Here is a 25,834-nt window from a genome sequence, read left to right as displayed (position 1 = left end):
TATATGGTAAGCAGCCCTAAATGTTATGGCACCATGACTGCATATTCATCCATTCCCATATTGGGTACAAAAACCAGCACCTAGTGTGCTGTTTCTCATTCGTTTTTTGGTGTCTGACATGAACCTGTTTTTAAATGGGACCTGAGACAGTTTGCAATGATCTGCTTTAGTTTATGTAAGATGTATTGGCAGAATGTTAAATAATAGATTCTTACGCTTAGAAAACAAGCCGAACAAGCCATTTACTGCATCAACAGCATGTGGTTAGGTCCAAACGTGTCCTTGCAGCAATAGAAAGAGTCCATCTGTTGTAGAAAGATTCTTTCCACAGAGCAAGAAATTCCTTGGGTCCAACCCAAGTCTCCAAGCAGCAACCAGCTATGTCATGGCATGAGAAAGTGTTTTGAATGAGAACATGATGATCTGTGACGGGGATACATCTTGGCGCGGTCACATAGCCAGTTCTCAGCTGGGAAGGTATCTCAAATCATAGAATTGTAGAGTTCAAAGGGAGTCGGTATGGGGATTGATCCTGCAACCTTGGCGTTATCAGCACCATGCTCTAACCAATGGAGCTGTCCACATGTGAGCAATCATCGCCATATGGGACAGTTGCATATTCCTTCATTGCAAGGGGTTGGAGTGGATGAATTTCATGGTCTCTTCCAACACTACAATTCTATGATTCTATGAGATCATATTCCAGAAGGATTGGTATGATCCAGCTCAGGGCTATTGGGCAGGCTCACCCTGTCTTTCTGTGCTCTGTTACGATGTTTCCGTGCTGATGATGAACAAGAGAGATCATGGTTCAGAACCATTGCTATGACTTGTTATTTCAAATATCTCAGGAGGTATCTAGTTGCTCCAAAAGCACACCATGACAAAACCTCTTCTGCTTGGGCAGTGAACCCTCCCTTCAGTCTGCTCTCCCCTTGCTCCCCAAAATCTGCTCCAGAGGGTTGTGTTGACCCCCAGGACAGAGCTGGGGCACATGGGGAAAGGAGACGTAGGGGAGGCTCCTCATGCAAACAGAAGTCTTTGAGGTGATGGGAGGCCTCTGCTGAACGCAACCCAATGTCACAACGCCTGTTATTCTTAACGTTGCATCTCTTCCCAATATTTTGTGTATGTAATCTGTGTTCCTTTGTTCAATGAGGTGTGGGTTGCGAAAGGAGGATAGCAATATAGCAAGCAACGGTGTAAGTGTAAAAATGTGATTATTTTTAGCCTTCCTTCCTGAGAAGAGAAACTGGGTCAGGGCTGAAGGACCAGACGCTCCAGTAATCCTGTTTCCATACTCATTTAATTAATTCCACGTAGATTCTCATAAGTGAACATTAATCACTCACAATGACATCTTTTTCACTTTGCAGTAATGTCATGTTTAGTAGGGAGGCTTTCTTTGGATCAAGCGTCACCAGAAAACTTAGGTACATGCATCTGAATAGCAACCAAATCTTTTTTATATACTGCATGCCGTTCTTGCCTGCGATATCTATCTTCTCCTTTATTTTAATTTTTGAATAGCCATTTTTACTACAGTAGTTTATCAAACCCAAAAGTGGAGAAGGGACGGAAGTCCAAGGGAGTTATCTAGCATGGAACATGCAAATTTCATTTTCAGCTTAAATGTCTAATATGTACTATAAAGCAGGGATGAGGAAGCTTTTTTTTACAGCTTGGGGGCCACATTTCATTTTGGACAACTGCCTGAGGGCCACATGCTGTGGTGGGCGGGGCCATGGGCAGAAAGTGGGCGGAGCAATGTACTTTGTCACAGTACAGTGGTACTTCGGGTTACATACGCTTCAGGTTACAGACTCCACTAACCCAGAAATAGTGCTTCAGGTTAAGAACTTTGCTTCAGGATGAGAACAGAAATCGTGCTCCTCCGGCACAGCGGCAGCAGGAGGCCCCATTAGCTAAAGTGGTGCTTCAGGTTAAGAACAGTTTCAAGTTAAGGACGGACCTCCGGAACGAATTAAGTACTTAACCTGAGGTACCACTGTATCTTTCTTTGCTTCTTTTTTTAAAAAAACCATTTGTGCACACCGCTGAACTACAGCCGTCTCTAACTAGTGTGCAAGAAATGCAATACAGAGGAGGAAAAGTTAGAACTGAAAAACCAGACTTCAATTAAAAGTGTTTGCTGGAATAATAATAATAATAAAATCAGTAGATGCCAGAAGTTCAACAGGGAGGGAACTTGTCCAATCCCAGGTGGAAGGGAGTTCCATAAAATTGGGCCAACAATACCGGACACACAGCTCCTGGTAGCTATGAGCCATGCATCCGAACCATGGGAGACCAGGGTTCAAATCCCCACTCACCCATGAAGCCAGTCACTCACTCTTAGGCTAACCTACCTTACAGGGTAGTTTTGAGGATAAATGGGGGAAAGGAGAACTATCTACACCACCTTGAGCTTCTTGAAGGAAAGGTGGAATATTAATTAATTAATGTCGGATATCAAGCCTTATCAGAGGAACTGGCCACTTTCCAGGCACCCGGCTTGATCTCCTTGTTGACCTCCCTGTCTGCGTTTCCCGGCAGGATACAGGCTAGGTCACTATCGGCGATCCTCCTCAAGCGTGAGAAGAACACACCACTCTTCCCTGCTCCCTGCTCCCCCCAGGGAGGGGAAAGAGATAGACAGAAATGTATTTACATGCCTTTATTTCTGTCTTTGCAGCATTACAGAGAAACACGTCTGCTCTCTTCAGAATCCAATAGCAGAGAGACAAAATCCACCCCTGTACTTCCTGTACAGGTCAAATGACACTCTGAGCTAACATCCAGTGCTCAGCACAGTGAATAGACTGCCCCTTTGTTCTCACGGTACAGTCCCAAACATTTCCATAATGTTTTGCTTTCCAGCCAGCTGCAGCTCGCTGCTGCATTGCTCCTTTTCCGTAACATTAAATGGGGAAGGGGTGATGTGAAGCCCAGAAGGTGCTCCCACCCCCAGATTATTGCACCCCCAGGAGACGCAAGGTGTAGCACAACACACGCAGGCAACCTGGCCTCACTCCCTACTGCTAGGGCAGCTCACAAGTAAGAGATTTCCCTTCCCGTGTTGCTCTTGAAGGCATTAGATTCTCTGGGAGAGAAGGAGTCCCCTCGTCTCCTTCTCCTCCAGCCTGCAACTTCTAGCGCAGAGAAGGAGGTGATGAACTGGCCGGTTTCATCTCTCTCTCCCGCCCAACCCAGATTGGAACTGCAGGACAACGCTCCCTTTCCTTACCTTCAGAATAATGAAAATAAAAAAATTCCTTCCAGTAGCACCTTAAAGACCAACTAAGTTAGTTCTTGGTATGAGCTTTCGTGTGCATGCACACTTCTTCAGATACACTGAAACAGAAGTTGCCAGACCCTTCTATATAGTGAGAAGGTGGGGAGGGGTATTACTCAGAAGGGTGGTGGGAATGGGAGATTGGCAGATAGCTGAGATGAGCCTGTTGACGACTCTTAACGACTGTAATAGGTCTTACAGGAAAAGGCAAGGGGTGAGAAGGTGAGAAATGGCTTAGTCATGTATAATGAGATAAGAATCCAATGTCTTTGTTCAGACCAGGTCTCTCCATGGTTTTAAGTTTGGTAATGAGTTGCAATTCAGCAGCTTCTCTTTCCAGTCTATTTCTGAAATTCCTTTGTAGTAAAACAGCTACTTTGAGATCTTGTATAGAATGTCCTGGGAGATTGAAGTGTTCTCCTACTGGTTTCTCTGTTTTGTGATTCTTGATGTCAGATTTATGTCCGTTTATTCTTTGGCGTAAGGTTTGGCCTGTTTGTCCAATGACTAAGCCATTTCTCACCTTCTCACTCCTTGCCTTTTCCTGTAAGACCTATTACAGTCGTTAAGAGTCGTCAACAGGCTCATCTCAGCTATCTGCCAATCTCCCATTCCCACCACCCTTCTGAGTAATATCCCTCCCCACCTTCTCACTATATAGAAGGATCTGGCAACTTCTGTTTCAGTGTATCTGAAGAAGTGTGCATGCACACGAAAGCTCATACCAAGAACTAACTTAGTTGGTCTTTAAGGTGCTACTGGAAGGAATTTTTTTATTTTGACTATGGCAGACCAACACGGCTACCTATCTGTAACTTCAGAATAATGGTGGGACTTCAGGTTGAGCAAACCTGGAAGAAAACTGGATTCTGTTGTAGAACAGGGTAACATCAACTGCCATTGAGGAATTGGGAAATTTTGAAGGAGAGCCCATGATGGGAGGGGTTTGGAAGGAAGGATAGGATATATGATTTATTAATTATCCTTCCTCTTACTCACTTGAGGAAGATTAGAGTCTAGTTTAGCAGATATTGAAACGTACAAGTGTCGATGTATCCTCTTTCCCCTGTCTCCTGCTTCTTCTTCTTCTTCTTCTTCTTCTTCTTCTTCTTCTTCTTCTTCTTCTTCTTCTTCTTCTTCTTCTTATTATTATTATTATTATTATTATTTTATTATTATTTATAGCCCACCCACTCTGGGCAGCTTCCAACAATATATTAAAATACAGCTGCCTTCAGATGTCTTCTAAAAGTCTGGTAGTTGTTCTCTTTGACATCTGGTGGGAGGGCGTTCCACAGGGTGGGTGCCACTACCGAGAAGGCCCTCTGCCTGGTTCCCTGTAACTTGGCTTCTCTCAGTGAGGGAACCACCAGAAGGCCCTTGGCCTTAGCAGAAAGGGTTGTGGCTCAATGGTAGAGTGCTTGCCTTGCATGCAGAAGCCCCAGGTTCTGTTCTTGACAGGCAATGTCTGAAATTCTGGACCAGCTGCTGCTGGTTGTCACAGAACAGGGATGGGAACCTGCAGCCCTCCAGACGTTGCTGGACTTCAACACACATGCCCAACACTACTAAACCTTAGGTTACGTTACCAGGACTTCAACGCACATCAGCCCCAACCAGAATGGCCTAAGGGTCTTGAGTGATGAGAATTGTCTTCCCACAGCATTGTGAAGGCCATAGGTTCTCTGTCCTTGATGCAGATAATACTGAGCTAGAGGGACTGATGCTACCTCAGCTTGTTAGGTTCCTTTACTTACCCTTTCCTTAGTTCCCTCTGCTGCCTCCATCTCTTTTCTTAGCCTCCCTGGATTCCCTTTTCTCCCTTTAGATACAAGTCTTAATACACTGGAGGTAATTTTTGGAGTCCACCAGAAGCTGATGTAACATAGGCGTTTCATTCTACACCATGAGAAAGCCTTGTGGGTGCCAACCCAATTTGCAAATTTTAGGTGGAATGGGCTTCTCCTTGATTTCTTTCCTGGGTAGTGTTTACAGATCTGCCAAATTTAGTCCATTGTCTTCTGCCTCTCAGTTTTCCATCGTCACCTCTTCCACCCTTTCCAGCAAAGCAGTTCAGAGAGAGCAGGCAAACAGACCTTCAGACGTTGAGTTGTGTTACTTTGAGGCATGGTTTCTTTGGAGTCAGGGATGCAGACGTTGTTGGACTACAACTCCCATCATGCTTCACCATTGGCCACGCCATCTGAGGTTGGTGGGAGCTGGGGTTAAAAAGCGTCAGGGGGCCATAAGTTCCCCACACTTGCCTTAGAGGTTGTCCTGGGCTTCCAGAACATTGTGTAAGTCCGTCTTACGTGTTTTTGATATCACTACCAAACAATACGCAGCTTGGTGGAACTGTGTTCAGCCATGTTGATACATACATCTTTCTAATGTAGTAAAAATCAGAGCAAGCATGGTTGTCTTGTGTTTCCAGTGTTAAGGCTGCAAAATCTAAGAATATAACTGCTATATTTTTGTTCAGTTTTTATTGGTCTTTTCCCCCTCCTCCTGCAAAAAAAAAAAAAAAAAAAGGCTGATAAATGGAGGAAGAGGCATGCTTTGCTCTGCCATTTGTTATTTAATTATTTGGTTATGAACTGCAGAATCAGACAATGAATAGGGGAGTGTCTGGTTTGCATGCTGAGAAGGAATTGCATTCAGCTGTTGCATGAGTGGTTCCAAAGGCTTATTCAAGTTCCGTTCTGCTTACACACTGGAGGCAAAAGTTTGACCTCCACTATCCTTCCCATTAACTTTCAGATATTCAATAATATTCAAATGCTTTGTGGAGAAGCTTCCGTTGAAGACCTGACAATGTTTATTCTAAAGAACTGTATTAAGTAAAGGCTGGATCATGGCTTGTCATTATGAGAGGAAGTCTGCACAACCCTTCGGCTAACCCTCCTTTGTGCACATGAGATTCTGCTTTCACTTTGAATCTGCCACAGTTCCTTGTTATGTCCAAACTCTGGAAACTGTGGTATGTTTTAATTGAAACAAACGTATTTTGAAACAAACGAGGATATCAAACTATAGTTTGATAACTTGTTCTGCTGCATTTGGACATCATTCTACTTGTTCTATTTTCACCTGGTCCCTGTATAGATAGATAGATAGATAAACTTTATTCACATTAGCCAACAGCCATAGCAACATAAAACAAACAATATATACAATTAAAAAGACAACAATGGGTAAAAAGGACAATCAAATGACCAAGATTATCCCTGTATTTACAACTGTTTTCATTTTCTCTGGGTTAATCTGTTCACAGTTTATCAAGCCTGAATATCTATTAGCATGCATTGACTGGTTGTTCCTACATAAGATAACTAATTCTGTTTAGGCCAGTTCTTCTCAGAATAAGACACCCCGACTCTGGCTCTATTCTCTTCCTCTTTGAGTTGGCCTGGAGGTCCTGGTCTAGTATTGTCTTTTCATCTTATCCATAGAGTCTCTATCTCATTCAGATTTAACCCTTCATCCATACTTCTACAGCTAAGTATTTTTATCACCTGCATTTACATTTGCTGTTCAAGCTGTGTTGAAGTTCAAGGGTGGTTTACACGAAAGTGTGGCATGGATATAAGCTTATATGGCTGGAGGAACACCCAGCCCAATGTGGGTTGAGGTCAGAACATAGTTAAGTGACCACAGTTAAAACAAACCACAGTTCCATGTGTACATGTGTAACAGGGAACTGTAGAAAGTTCAAAAATGAAAGTGGAAACCCAGTTCCCTCCTGTGCACTAAGGACAAGGGTGTTACTGTACATGACATGGTCATTCATGTCATCATAAATAAGTGTTTGCCATTACATCTGATTCTGGCTGCTGTATAAGAGATGATCTAGTGGAGGGGTAGTCAATGTGTTGCCCTCTCGATGCCGCAGGACTACAGCTCCTATCATCCCTGACCGTCGGCCATGTTGGCCAGGGCTGATGGGAGTTGGAGTCCAACAACATCTGCGGCCACCATGATGGCTACTCCTGATCTCATATAATGGCTAAGAGCAGTACAGGCATTGCGGTGAGCACAGGGTCAATGCTAAAAAACTGAGCTCATCTTTAGTATTGTGTGGCAAAACATGCCCATGGCCTGGTGACACTGTGCTCTTCATTTCACTGTCCCCTGCCCTGCACCATTTTTGTGCACACTCTGCTCTCCGGGGATAATACTAGCATTATTAGGGATAATGATATTGTGCCATTTTATAGGATTGCTCTATAGTTTACTGGAAATGACCTGGGGGTTGGGTTTTGATGGCAACTAGGCAGCCATCTAGGGCACAGCACAGACCTCAGAGGGGTGCAGTCCTGACCTTTGAGGGGCACAATTTTATACAGTTTCTTTTAAAAAATATACATTCCTGATAATATTTTACTTTTCTTTTATATTTTGAAGAATTTTATCATTTCCAGAAGACATCTGTTTTTGAAAATTGAATTTAGTGTATATTTTGGGGGGAGGTGCAAGTATTTAACCTTACCTAGGATGCAAAATAGCTTTGCCTGGGCCACAAAACAGCCTGGTGCCAGCACTGGGGATATTCCAAATGCAATATCATTGCCAAGTATTGTTGTCATTATTATTGAAATATCTGAAATTGTTAATGCAGACCATGCTTTATGCGTGCCTACAATTGATTATCTGTCTATTTGGGATCTTGGGCATCTAGGACTGAAACACCTCAGAACTGGCACATCCACACAGTTTATTTCAATGGAGTTGTGTGAATCGATGTCTCTTCTCTGCATTTGCTCTGCACCATTCATATATTGCTGATTTTCTTCCATTGGCTTCCTGACATGATGGCGCAACTATATTGTTCAAAACCCTATTTTGTTCGTGCATTATGTTTTCTAACTTTTGGGGGCAGACTGTTGCACATATTACTTTTTTCCAATTCCTACCTGGTCCGCGGTGAACTGAGTTGCCTTGAACATGTCTAAGACCCATGATTGATTCCTGTGTCATCACACATTTGCCCAATTGTAAAAACCTTGTTTGCAGTAAAACATGGTGGAATTAGAGTCCGTAATGTGACGGGCCGATTTGGACTCCATGTACATCATCCATTTGCACAGTGATCGCAAGAGAGGACCACATAATCCCCAAGAGCCAAAATTATTGGCTTGACGTCCGAATTAACAATTCCAAATCCAGCACAGTGGTTGTATGAGCCTAAAACAGGATGAATGCTCTGAATCATAGCTTGTGTGTTTATGGTGGAACCACAGGGTCTGCTGAAGCTGAACCATCCCACTGAACCAATTTCAGTAAACCTCCCAAGTTGCCTTCTAGAATCCCATGTAGATTATTACCAGATCTTGCAGTGGGTATGTGGGAAAAGCAAGCACCGTCTTGAAATGTCCCTTATGCCACTCAAATGCTCGGTACCCGTTTGCAACACACCCCACTGCAAACAATTGTGGAGAATGACACACACTGGAATCATTGGCCGCATGTGTGCAGAGACCTAATACGGCACATTTGGACTTATTGAAGCCCCTCGGATCCAACCACATACACAAATCTAGACTCAGGACCAGCCCAAGACCTTTCGCTGCCCCAAAATGACTGGACTGGGGTCAAATTCTTGCCCTGCACCTGAGGCAGTCATATACCACTTAGTCATGCTTCACCCCAAAGAACCCTGGAAACTAGCCTGCTAAAGGTGCTGGGAATTGCAGCTCCATTGAGGGGTAAGCTACAGTTCCCAGGATTCTTTGGGGGAAGCCATGACAAAGTGGTATAGGAATGCTTTAAATGTGGGTGTGACCTGCTTCATTGAATACAGTGGTACCTCAGGTTACAGACGCTTCAGGTTACAGACTCCGCTAACCCAAAAATAGTACCTCGGGTTAAGAACTTTGCTTCAGGATGAGAACAGAAATCGTGCAGCGGCAGCAGTGGGAGGCCCCATTAGCTAAAGTGGTACCTCAGTTAAGAACAGTTTCAGGTTAAGAACGGACCTCCAGAACGAATTAACTTCTTAACCTGAGGTACCACTGTACTGGTGATGGAGGAATGCCATCTACAGAGTCAGCAGGCTGGTTTAGGGGGCCTTGTAGGCAGGGGCAGAGGAAGGGTGTGTGGTGGGTGCCGGCCACGTTGGGCGTCACCACTGATGGGGGTGACAAAATGTTGTGCGACACTCACCACAGGGCCTACAGCACACCTGAGCCACATGTCTCTCCTGGGAGAGATGCGGTGGCTTGGGCATGCGCAGGTTCCGCACTGCCCAAATGGTCCACCCACTGTCTCCCCCCCAGCTGTAGGGCGGCTGAGTGGGAGGAGGCAGGCAGACTCTGGAGGTCCCGCAGTGTGCCCCTCCCTCTCCCCTATGTCCAGCTCACTCTGACCCTGGGCGTGCTGCCTCAGGCGCCCGAGCAGCTTCCTCTGCCACTGCTTGTAGGACACAACTCTGTCCCCCCACAGAGGGGGATGGGAGAGACAGCCAAGGGCTACTGCTGCTTCACAACACTTGCCATCTCAGGCTGTCTCCTCACTTGACCTAATGGCAGGGCTGGCCTTATCTACAACTGAGACCATAGGCCATTTTCCAGCCTATGTTGTCCATTACTGGGGATGTCTCAAGTATCTTCCAGAATGGACAGAATATTTTGCTCTGTTGGCCAGGCTCCTAGTATTTATACCAGGCCTCCTAGTCAATCCAGAAGCTTCAAGCTGCCAACCCATCAAAGAAAAACACCCCTCTTCCCTCTCTTCTGCATCCAAAGGGAGCTCCCAGGCTTTTGCACTAGTCAGCTAGGTCAGCTTCAGCTCATGCAGTTTTCAGTTCCATCCCAGAATCCCCGAGTTTTGAGAACAATTGCTGCTTTGTCCAGAAGTTACACATTCTACTGCAAATTACAGTTGGCTCACCATTCGACAGCATCCTCACTGCTCATGCATTTTGATTGACAAACTGGAATTTTGTCCTTCCCGCAGCATTCTTCAGAAATGCCTTCCCAGTGCCACACGGGGGTGCTGAGTGACTGAATTTGTTAATGTTGGTGGACTGGAATCACATTATGTATGGCAGATCCAACCGGTGGATTCATTTAACCCTGGTGGGGTAACCTAGTGGGATTGCTTAGCAAATCGAGTGTCATTGTATGCAGGAATCCTTGCTGAAACACACCACGATTCATTTGTTCAAAGAAAATACTAGCGGTGCAAGTTCAGCCAATAAATATGTGTGATTAATTCTTCAGTAGGGTGAGTGTGATGTTGGGTGGTCCATTGATGGCATTTTATTTGAAGACCTATGAAAACATTGATCTGTGGGTTTGTACAGTCAGCTTCCATGTGGTCCTTACTAGTATCCTTCATGCATATGTTTGCTTGGGATATAATGCATTAGGATCACCTTGAATTGTAGGTCTGTGTGAGAGTGAGGGGGAAAATGATCCCTTTTCCTTATTTTTTTAGCCAAAAGCTGGGTCTCTTGGATCGGGTTCGTGGTACCAATACTAAAGGAAAGCTATTTACCCCTCTGAATGTAGATGCAATTGAAGAAAGTCCTTCTAAAGAACCTAAGACTGTTGCCTTGAATAATAGGGAGCGTTTTCGCACTGCATTCCGAATGAAAGCTTATGCATTCTGGCAAAGCTCCGAAGGTAAAAGGTTCACATTGATTTCTGTTTTAATTTTCCTGGGCTATTTCACCGATCACTCTCTCCATTTTCTGAGTCCCTTTGGCTGGAGTTGAAATTGAATGTTGCACAAATGTATAATCTGGCAAAGCTCTGAATTTTCGGTTGAGTCTCTCTCTCTCTCTCTCTCTCTCTCTCTCTCTCTCTCTCTCTCTCGCACACACACACACACACCCTTCTGAATTTTAAATTAGGAGGACATTTTCAAAACAGCAAAATCTTACTTCTTGTTGTCCGAACAAAGTTCGATGACAATCCCCGTTTGTTTGCTTATTATCACTTTGTTGAATATTTAGATCTTGGAATGAAATTTGGTGCACACATTCGGGACGCGATTCTGCATTTCAGGTTTTTAAAAACTAGTTCGACCCACACAACTATTTTAAAGCGGTGGGGGGGGGGTGAACTATGAGAAAACACACCTCACAAAACAGTACCTTGCGTGGCGAGTCTCCTCCCCCATGTGAAATGAAGACACTGGACACAGTATTTTAGGTTAATGGGCATAAAAAGGCCACAACTTTATTGATTACAGAATTGAAAGGTATTGGCTTTAGGCATTGGCTCCTATTGACTACCCGGCATGGACGGGTTATCCACAAGCCGTGGGAGTCCTGTTGAAGTACGCCAACTAGGATCCCACGGGTGTCACCGCTCTGGGGCGTGCCGGAGGCCCTTACCTCCCTAGGTTTCGGACAAGGCAACGCCCCCCGGAGTCCTCTACCGGACTACCCCTTTCATTGGGGGAAGGTGATGGCACTTCCTTCCCCCCTTTCATTTGCATAACAATTCCCCCTGCCAATGCCTAACCGCCAATACCGCGGAAGTTGTGACGTTTGCTACAAGGTAGGCGAAAAAACCAAAAGGCTCGAAGTGCGCCAAGTTGGAAAAATTCCTACCAGGCCCCTTGCGGCGACCAACCGAAGTCCATAGCAAGGTCATAGCTAGCTAAGCCTAAGGGTGGGTGGGATGGGAAAAAACCTCTCAGCTGCCCAGGTGGAAAGAGGGCGGTCTCCGGGCATGCCTGGCCTTAAGTAGGCCAGGCCCCACCTCCCCGGCCCGCTGATTGGCGGGCCGGCTCAGTGACACGCCCGGGGATTCCCTGCTCGCGCGGGGGCAAAGGCCAGCCCCCGTGTGTGTGTGGGAGGAGTTAGCCCGCAACCCCCTCTCCTCCAAGGTGGAAATGGCTTTCCTTGACTCTTAAGACATTGCAGTAAAAGGTGGTGTGTTCATTTATGAACTCTCACATTTTTCAGGGAATCCATAGCTCAAATCACACACACATTTTCAAGAGTGTCAGGAAAGGCGTACACGACACTGTTCAATCATAGAATAGAATCATAGAATCATAGAATCATAGAGTTGGAAGAGACCACAAGGGCCATCGAGTCCAACCCCCTGCCAAGCAGGAAACACCATCAGAGCACTCCTGACATATGGTTGTCAAGCCTCTGCTTAAAGACCTCCAAAGTAGGAGACTCCACCACACTCCTTGGCAGCAAATTCCACTGTCGAACAGCTCTTACTGTCAGGAAGTTCTTCCTAATGTTTAGGTGGAATCTTCTTTCTTGTAGTTTGGATCCATTGCTCCGTGTCCGCTTCTCTGGAGCAGCAGAAAACAACCTTTCTCCCTCCTCTATGTGACATCCTTTTATATATTTGAACATGGCTATCATATCACCCCTTAACCTCCTCTTCTCCAGGCTAAACATGCCCAGCTCCCTTAGCCGTTCCTCATAAGGCATCGTTTCCAGGCCTTTGACCATTTTGGTTGCCCTCCTCTGGACACGTTCCAGTTTGTCAGTGTCCTTCTTGAATTGTGGTGCCCAGAACTGGACACAGTACTCCAGGTGAGGTCTGACCAGAGCAGAATACAGTGGCACTATTACTTCCCTTGATCTAGATGCTATACTCCTATTGATGCAGCCCAGAATTGCATTGGCTTTTTTAGCTGCCGCGTCACACTGTTGGCTCATGTCAAGTTTGTGGTCAACCAAGACTCCTAGATCCTTTTCACATGTACTGCTCTCAAGCCAGGTGTCCCCCATCTTGTATTTGTGCCTCTCATTTTTTTTGCCCAAGTGCAATACTTTACATTTCTCCCTGTTAAAATTCATCTTGTTTGTTTTGGCCCAGTTCTCTAATCTGTCAAGGTCGTTTTGAAGTGTGATCCTGTCCTCTGGGGTGTTAGCCACCCCTCCCAGTTTGGTGTCATCTGCAAATTTGATCAGGATGCCTTTGAGTCCATCATCCAAGTCGTTGATAAAGATGTTGAATAAGACCGGGCCCAAGACAGAACCCTGTGGCACCCCACTAGTCACTCTTCTCCAGGATGAAGAGGAACCATTGATGAGCACTCTTTGGGTTCGATCAGTCAGCCAGTTACAAATCCACTGAGTGGTAGCATAGTCAAGACCGCATTTTACCAGCTTCTTTACAAGAATATCATGGGGCACCTTGTCAAATGCCTTGCTGAAATCAAGGTATGCTACATCCACTGCGTTCCCTTCATCTACCAGGCTTGTAATTCTGTCAAAAAACGAGATCAGGTTAGTCTGACATGACTTATTTTTCAGAAATCCATGCTGACTATTGGTGATCACAGCATTCCTTTCTAGGTGCGCACAGACTGTTTGCTTAATGATCTGCTCCAGAATCTTCCCTGGTATTGATGTCAGACTGACTGGGCGGTAATTATTTGGGTCCTCTCTTTTCCCCTTTTTGAAAATAGGGACAACATTTGCCCTCCTCCAGTCTGCCGGGACTTCGCCTGTTCTCCAGGAATTCTCAAAGATGACTGCCAGTGGTTCTGAGATCACATCTGCCAGTTCTTTTAATACTCTTGGATGCAGTTCATCTGGCCCTGGAGACTTGAATACATCTAAACTGGCCAAGTATTCTTGTACTATCTCCTTAGTTATTCTGGGCTGTGTTTCCTTTGCTGAATCATTTGCTCCAAATTCTTCAGGTCGGGCATTGTTTTCCTTATCGGAGAAGACTGAGGCAAAGAAGGCATTGAGGAGTTCAGCCCTTTCTGTGTCCCCTGTTTGCATTTCACCATCTTCTCCTCTGAGTGACCCCACTGTTTCTTTGTTCTTCCTTTTGCTACGAACATACCCATAGAAGCCTTTTTTGTTGCTTTTAACCTCTCTAGCAAGCCTGAGTTCATTCTGTGCTTTAGCTTTTCTGACTTTGTGTCTACACGTGCTGGCTATTTGTTTGAATTCCTCTTTGGTGGTTTCCCCCCTTTTCCATTTTTTGTACACATCCTTTTTTAATCTTAACTCAGTTAAAAGTTCTTTAGATAGCCACCCTGGCTTCTTTAGGCACCTTCCATGTTTCCGTCTCATTGGTATTGCCTGACGTTGTGCTTTTAGTATCTCCCTCTTAACAAACTCCCAGCCATCATGAACTCCCTTTCCTTTTAGTATTGCTGTCCATGGGATCTCACCCAGCACTTCCCTAAGTTTTATGAAGTCGGCTTTCTTAAAGTCAAGAAATTGAGTCCTAGTATGCTTGGCTGCTCCTTTCCGCTGTATAGTAAACTTCAGAAGAGCATGATCACTCGCGCCTAATGATCCTTCCACTTCTACCCCACTAACCAGATCATCAACATTGGTTGGGACCAGATCTAAAATGGCTGTTCCTCTTGTTGCTTCTCCCACTTTCTGGACAATGAAGTTGTCTGCAAGGCCAGTGAGGAATCTGTTTGACCTTATGCTCTTGGCTGAGCTTGACATCCAACAAATATCTGGGTAATTGAAGTCCCCCATTACTACTATCTCCCTTCCTTTTGCGTGCTTGGCCATCTGTTCCAGGAAGGCATCATCTATGTCCTCCGTTTGGCTTGGGGATCTATAGTAAACTCCCACAATGAGGTCCCTGTTATTCTTCTCTCCCTTAATTTTGACCCAAATGCTCTCACTTTGGCTTTGAGGTTCTAAATCTTGGATCTCTTCACAGGTATACACATCCCTGACATATAACGCCACTCCTCCTCCTTTCTTGTCTGGTCTGTTTCTCTGAAATAGATTGTATCCCCCCATTGTTACATTCCAATCGTGGGACTTATCCCACCAGGTTTCAGTGATGCCTATTATGTCATATTTAGTTTGCTGTACCAAGAGCTCAAGCTCATCTTGTTTATTTCCCATGCTTTGCGCATTAGTGTACAGACATTGAAGTCCATTAATCATTCCCCCGTGTCCCTTATTTAAGGATTTTTTCCTCCCACCACTAGGTCTGCGTGCTGTTTGCTCCATTTGGTATATGACATTTGGATGATCATCTTCATCAATTGATAGGCTCCTACCTTCAGGAGCACTGTCTCCCTCCCCCACATTAGTCAGTTTAAAGCCCTCCTGATGAGGTTTCTGAGATTTTTGGCAAAAACATTTCTCCCAACCGTTGTGAGGTGCAGCCCATCGCTTGCCAGAAGTCCATCTTCAAGAAACTGCAGTCCGTGATCTAAGAATCCAAACCGTTCCTGCTTACACCACCTGCGAAGCCAGCTGTTCACTTCCACTATTTTTCCCTCTCTCCCTGGGCCACGTCGTTCAACTGGGAGGAGAGATGAGATGACAATTTGTGCATTTAGTTGCTTCAACTTCCTGCCGAGAGCCTCGTAGTCTCTTTTGATCTTCTGGAGGCTATTGCTTGCAGTGTCATTGGTTCCCACATGAACCAAGAGGAAGGGGTATTTGTCAGTGGGTTTTATGATTCCTTGCAGTCGTTCAGTTACATCTTGGATCTTAGCCCCGGGGAGACAGCACACTTCCCGAGACATCTTGTCAGGCCCACAAATCACTGCTTCTGTTCCCCTCAGTAGGGAATCCCCTATCACCACTACACGCCTCCTCTTAGGTTTGGTTGGGGTTCTTCCATGAGCTGTCTGTTCCAAGGTCGCCTGCACATTCCCTGAGGACTGACTTTGCTGCTCGTCTTCATTTACCTGATCGACTGAAATGAGGGAGAGATCCTCAAATGGAGTCTGCTCTTCATCTTCCATGCTAGGGGAGAGGACCTCAAAGCGATTGTGTATTTCTAAACAATCAGAACGAACCCTGGGCCTCCTACTTCTTTGAGTCACGTTTCTCCATATATCTGGCTCCTGTGTTGGTGAACTAGCCTCCTTCTCAGGGGAGTCCCCTGTCTCCTCCTTGATGGAGACGGTGTGGTCTGTTGCTTCCAAGAAGAGCTCCAGCTCTCTAATTCTTTGGAGCGTAGCTACACGTTCCTCCAGTTGCTGGACTTTGTCTTTTAAGAGGGCAATCAACATGCAATTGCTGCAGGTAAAGCTGCCTGCAACCTTTGGCAAGATGGCAAACATTGTGCAGGAATCGCAGGCGACTGCAGCTGTTCCCTCCCCCTCCATCTTGAGAATGTGTCGTTGGGGGTGGCTACAGGGGTCCTCCATAAAAAGCGTGAAGAAAGGACAAATAACTCCCCCCACAAAAAAACCTAGGTCTCCACCAACAAACGTTTGAGACTAGCTCCTCTAAATCTAAAAGATGGATTGAACTGCGCGCGCTGCTAGGCGTGCACCACTTCCCTGCTAGCTCTGATAAGCTCCTCCCACAGCTAATCACCTTCCTCAACAGAAACCCTGCCCCCTCTGACCTTTGCACAGGGAGAACAGCTAATCAGCCACAGAGAAACACAAACACACAAGAGAAAACCCTTTTTGCTCCTTCTTCAACTTCTTCCCTGCTAGCTCTGATAAGCTCCTCCCACAGCTAATCACCTTCCTCAACAGAAACCCTGCCCCCTCTGACCTTTGCACAGAGAAAACAGCTAATCAGCCACAAAGAAACACAAGCACACAAGAGAAAACCCTTTTTGCTCCTTCTTCAACTTCTTCCCTGCTTTGCCCTGAAGACAGAGAAAAAGAAATGAGAAGTAATGTGCACATTCAGGTCATTCCCCCCCCCCCCCGTATTTTGGAGTTGTAGTGGCCAACATCGATTCTACCTTGTGAATTTGGTACACATATGGTTTGGCCCTTGAGGTGCTTTCTTTTGCTCCCAGGTTAATTCATGTAAATACTGCCAGGTAATATGAAGAATGTTAATGTGTGTCAGAAATCCTTCTCAACCACACATTAGGTTGTGTCCTCAGGGCTATCAGGTTGTTGTTTTTATTTTCATTAGGTATTTTGTGGTTTTATATCTTGATTTTATTATGTGAACCGCCCTAAGCCCCCTGGGTACAGGGCGGTATATAAATCCAATAAACAACAACAACAACAACAACAACAACTAATACTTTAAGCATGATTTTATTCAGGCAACACAGCTAATTAACAAGTGTCAAAAGAGTAGGGTTTTGTTTTGTTTTGTTTTAGCTAAAGAAGAATGCATGGTGAACTGTTAATTTCAAGAGAACTAGTTTCTGACTTCTACATTGTTGGCTTGTATAACATTTGGGAGCCACGGTTTTGATGGGTGGTAACTATGGGTTTGCACAAAGACTTCCACTTGTACAAAGGAATATCATCTTCCTCTCCTGGAGTACTGTGTCCAGTCAGACCTCACCTGGAGTACTGTGTCCAGTTCTGGGCACCACAATTCAAGAAGGACACTGACAAACTGGAACGTGTCCAGAGGAGGGCAACCAAAATGGTCAAAGGCCTGGAAACGATGCCTTATGAGGAACGGCTAAGAGAGCTGGGCATGTTTAGCCTGGAGAAGAGGAGGTTAAGGGGTGATATGATAGCCATGTTCAAATATATAAAAGGATGTCACATAGAAGAGCGAGAAAGGTTGTTTTCTGCTGCTCCAGAGAAGCGGACACGGAGCAATGGATCCAAACTACAAGAAAGAAGATTCCACCTAAACATTAGGAAGAGCTTCCTGACAGTAAGAGCTGTTCGACAGTGGAATTTGCTGCCAAGGAGTGGGGTGGAGTCTCCTACTTTGGAGGTCTTTAAGCAGAGGCTTGACAACCATATGTCAGGAGTGCTCTGATGGTGTTTCCTGCTTGGCAGGGGGTTGGACTCGATGGCCCTTGTGGTCTCTTCCAACTCTATGATTCTATGATTCTATGATTCTCCTCCTGTGGGCTCCCCAGATCTGGTCTGGTCTGGGGGTTCCACCAGTCCTCCAAAGCATATTTTTTGGATAGGGGAGCATGGGGAGAGAATAATGGAATTTTCCATTGTGCAACGCAGAAGTCTTGTGCTACTGGGACATTTTCAATGGATACAACCCAATAACACGAGAATTTAGCTGGTACTGTAGGAGCAGCTCCACTTTGCTCTGAACTCTTCTGCATCTGCCCTTCCTTCATGTGGATTCTTCACTCACCTTTTAGATGCTGGAACTGGGGATCCTCTGGCAGAAGACAGAGGGTACAGCAATGAACTCCTCATTGAAGACATGATCCCCACGCTGAAAGTGGTCATCCGAGCTGTCAGGTAAAGTCTGTGCTTGTTGTCCTCTTTTTGCCTCAGTTTAAAATATTGGCCCCTGTAAACCCGACCTTTGAGATGACTGCAACTAGGGGAAAACTTAGTTTTTCTCATTTCCCCAATCTCAAGGTGCATTTAGAGCTGGCGAAAAGCATTGCAAAATTCAGAGAAGTGCAAATCTCAGTGAGTGGCTGTGTTTCGGTTTGCAAGTTGTTTTGGGAAGTGCTGCTTCACCTTAGTTTTTTGTTTAGAATAACAGGACTATTTTTTAATAACGGCATTATGATATTGACAGTTTTATTTCCAATTGTAGCTAGTTAGAGCAACCCGGTAGCTAGTTAGAGCAGGTGTTATTAGCTATACCTCCTGCTATGTATGCCAATTGGTCATGTTGAGTGGGGCTGATGGGCACTGGAGGTGAGCCAGCATGGCAAAGGCTGAACTATGGTTAGCGCAGTAGGCTAATAAGCAAGGCTGATATTTAAACACAGATACATATGCAATCCCTTCCTCTATGAGAATGGTGGGAATTAGCCAAGGGAAACCCCAGTGATAAACATTCTCTCCTTGTACCAGAATACTACAGTTCCGCCTCTATAAGAAGCGATTCAAGGAGACCTTGAGGCCTTATGATGTAAAGGATGTGATAGAGCAATATTCAGCAGGACACCTTGACATGCTTACCAGGATCAAATACCTTCAAGCGAGGTAAGTGGCTCTGCTGCCAGCAGTGTGCTAAAGGTGTAAAGATGTTCAGCTGGCAAGGACTGGCCCAGAATTTCACAGTATGGATTAGAACAGTGTTTCCCAACCACTGTTCCGCGGCACACTAGTGTGCCGCGAGATGTTGCCTGGTGTGCCGCGAGATGTTGCCTGGAGGGAGGCGGGCGAGTCAGGCGGCGAGAGGCGGGGCGGCGACGGCGAGGAGAGGCCGCCCAGCGCGGGGCTCTCGCCATCTGCCTACCTGGCTGCCTGCGAGCTCGGCGGGCAGCGCCTCCGTCCGCAGCGCCCACCTCGCGGCTCTCATTCCCTGCCCCTGCCAAAGCTCACCCAGCCAAGCCGCGCTCTCCTTCCTGCCTCGCTTTGCTGCCTCCTCCCCCCCCCCAAAGCTTGGAGGTTCCCCGGCAAGGGGGAGGGGAAAAAATTGAAACTTACACTTTCGTGCGTCCCTCCCGGCGTGACGCTGCACGCTGACGTCACGGGGCTGTAATGGTGGTGTGCCTCGAGATTTTTTTCATCAAACAAGTGTGCCTTTGCCCAAAAAAGGTTGGGAAACACTGGATTAGAAGACTCTTTGGGGTTGCCAACCCATGCACTAGTGACAGCTGTAGGAGATATTCAGAAGTTACCACTTTGTACAGAAAACCCTGCCCACATTTTGGAAGGTGCTTAAACTCACCCGTCCTCTGTCTGGCAATGGAGGAAGGCAGAGGTATATGCACATAAATTCCCACATACATCATGTCACCATGCAGTAAAGAAACTAAAGTTGAGATACTGACAGGAATATTATCGGAGAAACCATAAGCTTGTTAATGTCTGTAAAATAAACTTGTTGGGGTTTTTTTGTTCACCTTTAACAACTGTCTGGACACAGTGTTTTACCAGAGAGTAACCGGTTGGTGGCAGCGGGGAAGCAAGCACAGTGGTGGTATAGGGATCAATAGACCGTTAAACCTCTGGGGACCCTGTGTGATCACCCCCCCCCCCTCAAAAAAAACCCATAACCAAGTGGGAGCTAAAGCTATTGATGTATTTGGAAGATTTATAGCACACCTTTTGATCCTAGAATGTAACTGGGGCCGCGGGCCAACAATTAACGAATCACACCTGTTTCATTATGTCCTCTTACTGTCTTCTTTCAGAATAGATATGATTTTTGCACCTGGACCTCCGTCCACTCCCAAGCATAAGAAATCCCAGAAAGGAGGAGCCTTCCCTTACCCTTCGCAGCAGTCTCCAAGGTGAAATTCCTCTGTGCACAGCTTGTTGAGAATAGATGACTGTCCAACAACACCTAGAGAGCCAGTGTTGCCCATCCCTGCTGTAGACTTTACAAAAACCACAACCACCAAAACTCTTAAGTGAACCCTTGCAAAACCTGACCATTTCTGGAGCTGGAGGTGGCAAAAGAGGGAGATCCCCGGCCGCGCCCCCGTTAAATAGGTCAGGCCATGCCCCCAGAGCCAGCCGATTGGCTGGCCAGGGGGTGATGTGGCTGGGGATTCCCCCAATCACGCGGGGGCTGGGAGCGTGAAGCCGGCAACCCCACCTCCTCTGGAAGGCGGAAGTGAAAGAATGTTTGCACATCCTTAGAAAGACACAACAGACTTACGAACTATTAACAGAGGCTGATTGAAAGGGGATAGGCAAAGCTAGAACAGTAAGTCGTACAGAGGTGCATTGATCAGCCTCATTTGTGGATGGGCCTTTCGGTTCACAGGAGCACTTCATTATATAACATCTTGTAGCACCTTCACCATTCTATCATAGTGCCTCCTGCCACACTATTTGGGAATCATTGAGTTGGCCATTCTGTGCTTCTTCAAAGGAGGACATGGTAAGCATTAGTTGGGCATGAGGGATGCACACAACATCTCAGCAGCCTCAGCACCGCTCAGTCCAAAAACCACATGCAACTCATTCAGGTTTCTGTGCTCCTCTTGCTCTGGGGCCAAAGAAGCACCTACAGAATGCACTGTCAAGCAGGACAGTTGTCATAGCGCCACGGACAGCTCCTGCTGAGCAGCATGCTCTGATGGGGTCTTGGAGCCTTTTGACTCCAGTCCTTCTCTCCTATGTTCTGCCTCCTTTGTTGGAGAACCTCAGGTGCTTAAAGGGCCAATCCCCTGGCCTGGAGAAGGCCACTTCTCCTTCATCCAATGGCCTTCCACCATGCCACATAAGACTGGTGAGGTAGTGTGGGAGGCACTTAATTCCTTGGGCCCAGAAGAAGTGGAAATATGAGTGAAAACAACAGCAAACGTTTTGCCTAAACTAGAGCCTTCTTTGCTTTTAGGAATGATCCGTATGTAGCCAAAGCATCGACAGTAGATCCTGAAGACCAAAGTATGATGGGCAAATTTGTCAGAGTTGAAAGACAGGTAAGGAATTCTCAGCTCTTCCCAAGTCTTCCCTATAACATCCACTTATAACATATAACATGCCTATAGCAATATATATATGTGTGTAACATGGCTATAACGATGAGATTTTGTATATATATATTGTACTGGTGACCATCTTTTTTGCTACAGTTGGCTTCAGAAGATGTGGAAAGGCTTAGGTGGAGACTCCAGACTTCCTTGAAGTTCGTGTTGAGTTTGCATCTGGCCCCAGTGACGCGCTGCTTTCCAGATGCACTGTTGGTCCAGCACTCGAAAGCAAAAATTGCTTCCCTCTGCCATACATGAAATACCACCCTCCTGATTGAACATGCTTACAGATTCCAAATGGCTAAAGCGAGCTATTGATAAGGGGGACATGTAAACAAGCTCTTGGTACAAACTTGCTCCAAGAGAAGATGTAGAAACGTAGGTGAAAGCTCCTCTCTCCATCACAGCCTAACATGAAAACTCTGGGGGAAAGGGCTTATTTTCTGTGGTGGAGTACATGTTTTAGCTTATTCTGTGAAATCTTCCTGTTCAAAACTATAGAGAGTGGCTACAAGTCAGTGTAGACTATGGCTAGTCTGGCCCTGTAGATCAAGTGTGGGGAATTACAACTCCTATCATCTCTGGTCATTGGCCATGCTTGCTGGCACGGATGAGAGTTGTAGTTGAGCAAGACCTGGGTGGCCAATGGTTCCCCACCCCTGGTCTAGAAGTTGCTGGACTACAACTCCCATCACCCCTGACTGTTGGCCATGCTGACTGAGGCTGATGGGAATTGGAGTTCCAACAAAATCTGCAGGGTCACAGGTTTCCATGGTCCTTGGTGGAGACCATGATGAGCTAGAAAGAACAATGGTTCCTTGCCACATATGATTGGATGGCCAATTGCTCATTGTCCTCCAGTCTGATGGGCTCTTCTCTTTCAGGTCCATGACATGGGGAAGAAATTGGATTTTTTGGTCGATATGCACATGCAGCATATGGAGCATCTCCAAGTCCAAGTGTGCCCTTCAAAAGAAACTGTGTCCGCAGCAGAGGATAACAGATATTCTGAACTGAAGTCCATCATTTACAAATATTCTGAGCCTTCTATTCATGAAATGCCTCCGAGTTTCCACCATGTACCGGTGAACAAAGTCCCCCCTTTTGGTTTCTCGACGCAGGGCTGCGACGTTGGCCCGCTCTCGTTGCCGTTGGGCGGTCAGAACTCCGGTAGGTGGCAGGCCATGCCGTTCTCAACTTCGTACGCTGAAAGGCCGACGGTTTTGCCTATACTCACCTTCATTGACCCCCACGTTTCCTACCGTTCCCCACCAGGAGACCTCCAGAGCCCCCACTCAGACAGAATCTCTTCCAGGCAGAAACATAGCCTGACGAGAGACAGCGACACTCCCTTATCCCTCCTCTCTGTCAACCACGAGGAACTCGAACGATCGCCTAGCGGGTTCAGCATCTCCCAAGACAAGGACGACTTCCTTTTCGGGTCGAACGGGGGCTCAAGCTGGATGAAGGAGAAACGCTACTTGGCCGAGGGCGAAACGGACACGGATACTGACCCTTTTACCCCAAGTGGTTCCATGCCTCTTTCTTCGACAGGGGAGGGCTTCTCTGATTCAGTATGGACTCCGAGCAAGCCAGTTTAAAATTTATCCAGTGGGGGTGGGTTGGGGTTGGGGTGGAGTCACTGGCTGGCTTCTTCTCGTAATGTAAACATAAACTTTGTATATCTCACTATACACACCCAAAGCTTCCTAGCTCATAAACCAACACACACACACACACAAATTTCACCAATGGCTGCAATGCATGCTGGTATTAGTGGTAGTCATCCTGCACCATTTCATACGGTCGGCTTAATGCGGTTTTCTTCATGCTGCCAAAACTAAGCGGTTTAGTTTTGAGCAATGGTTGTGCATGACTTTACACTATAAATGGTACAGATAATTTCTTCTGTGGTTTTAAATAACAAAAACAAAACAAAAACAACCCATAGCAAAAATGGATGTTCTTCGGTATACCGAGGGCCGGGTCATCTCTGGGCACAAAAAGATATTCTAACAGTGGCACATGCTACATTTTTGTAAGCAGAGCAAAACCAAACACTAGGTTACAGAGCAATGCCCTTTTCAATATATATATATGTGTCTGTATGTCTGTGGAATATTCCACCCTCCCATCCTGTCTTTCTGTACGTCGGTTTTCCAGTTTGCCGGCATCACTGTAATTCATTCTGTTCATCCAAATTTCCTTTGCTATATCCTTTTTTTAAAAAAAGAACCCTGAGGGTCTTTTAGTCCAACCCTGTGCAATATAGGAATCAGAGCTAAAGAATACCTGATGGATGTTTACCCAACCTTTGTTTAAAAACCTCAAATGAAGGAGATCCCAGCAACTTCTGAAGGAGTCCGTTTCGCTGTGGAACAGCTCTTACTGCCCTTTTTGATAACTGAACATTCTTCATGCCCCATATATATATATATATATATATATATATATATATATATATATATATATGAGAAATCATAGAGTGTAGGCACACTTTTCAATGAGAATTACATGTGCCCTAGCACTCTGGGTTGTGGCAGCCTTCCTATCACCTTGAGAGCATCCATCTCACTAAACTTGGTGGGTTTCTGACTCCTTAAATTCCATTAATTTAAACAGGATTTTTAAGTGACCAAGGCTGCATTCAAATGGCACTTTATTCCATTTTCTTTTTTTAAAAAAATAATATATATTTTAATTAAATTTCCATAATTTTTTTTGCAAATTGACTTCAAATTAAATATTGACATTGTTCACGTATGGACTTCTCACCCACATCTCCAAAATGTATTTATCCAAACCTTTTCCCCGATGCATTAAATATCAAACCCTTATCTACTACAGAAATCCCTCTAATACAATTGCTTCATCATTTTTTCCCCACTACTCCAATCTCAAATCCTGCGATTTCATTTGCAGTGTTTTTCCCCCTCAAATGATCCCCCAAAGACCTCCATTCTTCTATTTTAAAAAAATCCATCGTTTTGATCTCTTAATATTGCTGTCAGCTTTGCCGTTACCTCATATAGTCCATTACTTTTTAAAGTCATTCCTCCTTCGTTGGAAATGTCCCTCCTTTCCATTTTTGTGCATATAACATTCTGGCTGCCGTTGTCACATATAAATTACTTTATTCCATTTTCAGAACTTTCCCCTAACTGTTAAGCTCCGCATTGTATTTGAGCTTTCACGCAATGTGAAAGCTACTTCTGGAACTATTACGAAATTATAGCGCAAGGTTAATGCTAATTTCCATATTATTTGCTCCCAGGTCGTATATAATATGGAAATGAGTGCTAAATTGTGCTATGCTTCACTACAATCCCATTATGTTCCACTACAATTCTGGAGGTGGCTTTTGCACTGTGTGAAAGCTCAAGTATTCAGGCAACTCTCCATTTACGTTCCGAGTGAAATCCCACATCTTTGGGAAACCATTGAAAAAGCCTGCAAGCACCACAATCACTCCCTCCAAACATCCTTGCTCAAACTCCCAACTCTCCCAAACCCTCCAAGTGTCCCTATTTTCCAAGGATGTCCCTAATCTAGAGAAGCTATCCTGGTTTCTGATTTGATCCCAGAATGCCCCACTTTTCCATAGCACGTCCCTATTTTCATTGGAGAAATGGTGGACGGTATGGAGTTATCCAACCTCTGAGCCGTCTGAAGGCAGCCCTGTATAGGGAAGGCTTTTAAAAAGATGTTCAATGTTTCATTATATTTTTATATATGTTGGAGGACGTGGGTGGCGCTGTGGGTTAAACCACAGAGTCTAGGACTTGCCGATCAGAAGGTCGGCGGTTCAAATCCCTGCGACAGGGTGAGCTCCTGTTGCTCGGTCCCTGCTCCTGCCAACCTACCAGTTCAAAAGCACGTCAAAGTGCAAGTAGATAAATAGGTACCACTCCGGTGGGAAGGTAAATGGTGTTTCCGTGCGCTGCTCTGGTTCACATGACCTAGAAGCTGTCCCTCAGCCAATAAAGCAAGATGAGTGCCACAGCCCCAGAGTCGGCCACGACTGGACATAATGGTCAGGGGCCCCTTTACCTTTTACCTATATATGTTGGAAGCTGCCCAGAGTGGCTGGGGGTAACCCAGTAAGATGTGTAGGGTATAAATTAGGGAATGGGACGTCCCTATTTTCATTGGAGAAATGTGGGAGGGTATGCTCTCCAAAGGCTGTTGCCATGGAATTGCACTTGCAAAGGCTCATAGGATTGCTGGATCTTCTTTGAGGGTTGTTTTTGCTCCTTTTTGTGCCACTTCCGGGTTTGTGGTGATGTGCACCTGCACAGTCGGGCATGCCTTGAAC

At 45.6% G+C, this 25,834-nt stretch overlaps 1 protein-coding gene across 2 annotated transcripts in view; it reads left to right on the top strand.

Annotated features, from left to right (window-relative positions):
• Nucleotides 1–23,810, top strand: part of KCNQ3 (potassium voltage-gated channel subfamily Q member 3) — a 188,263-nt gene extending 164,453 nt beyond the window's left edge. The window contains exons 10-16 of one of the 2 annotated variants that reach the window (XM_081204486.1): nt 1,377–1,433; nt 10,733–10,920; nt 18,268–18,370; nt 18,941–19,072; nt 20,230–20,328; nt 21,384–21,468; nt 22,404–23,810. In XM_081204486.1, coding sequence (XP_081060612.1) covers nt 1,377–1,433; nt 10,733–10,920; nt 18,268–18,370; nt 18,941–19,072; nt 20,230–20,328; nt 21,384–21,468; nt 22,404–23,120 — 1,381 coding nt within the window. In that variant the 3' untranslated portion in view covers nt 23,121–23,810. The remainder of the gene's footprint in view (nt 1–1,376; nt 1,434–10,732; nt 10,921–18,267; nt 18,371–18,940; nt 19,073–20,229; nt 20,329–21,383; nt 21,469–22,403) is intronic. The other variant, XM_081204487.1, reaches the window with a different exon arrangement.
• The last annotated feature ends 2,024 nt before the right edge of the window (nt 23,811–25,834 follow it).

Source organism: Podarcis bocagei (genome assembly GCF_964188305.1).
Source record: "Podarcis bocagei genome assembly, chromosome: 8".
NCBI lineage: Eukaryota > Metazoa > Chordata > Lepidosauria > Squamata > Lacertidae > Podarcis > Podarcis bocagei.
Note: the sequence above shows the minus strand (reverse complement) of the source record. Positions and strands in the feature narration are given on the sequence as shown.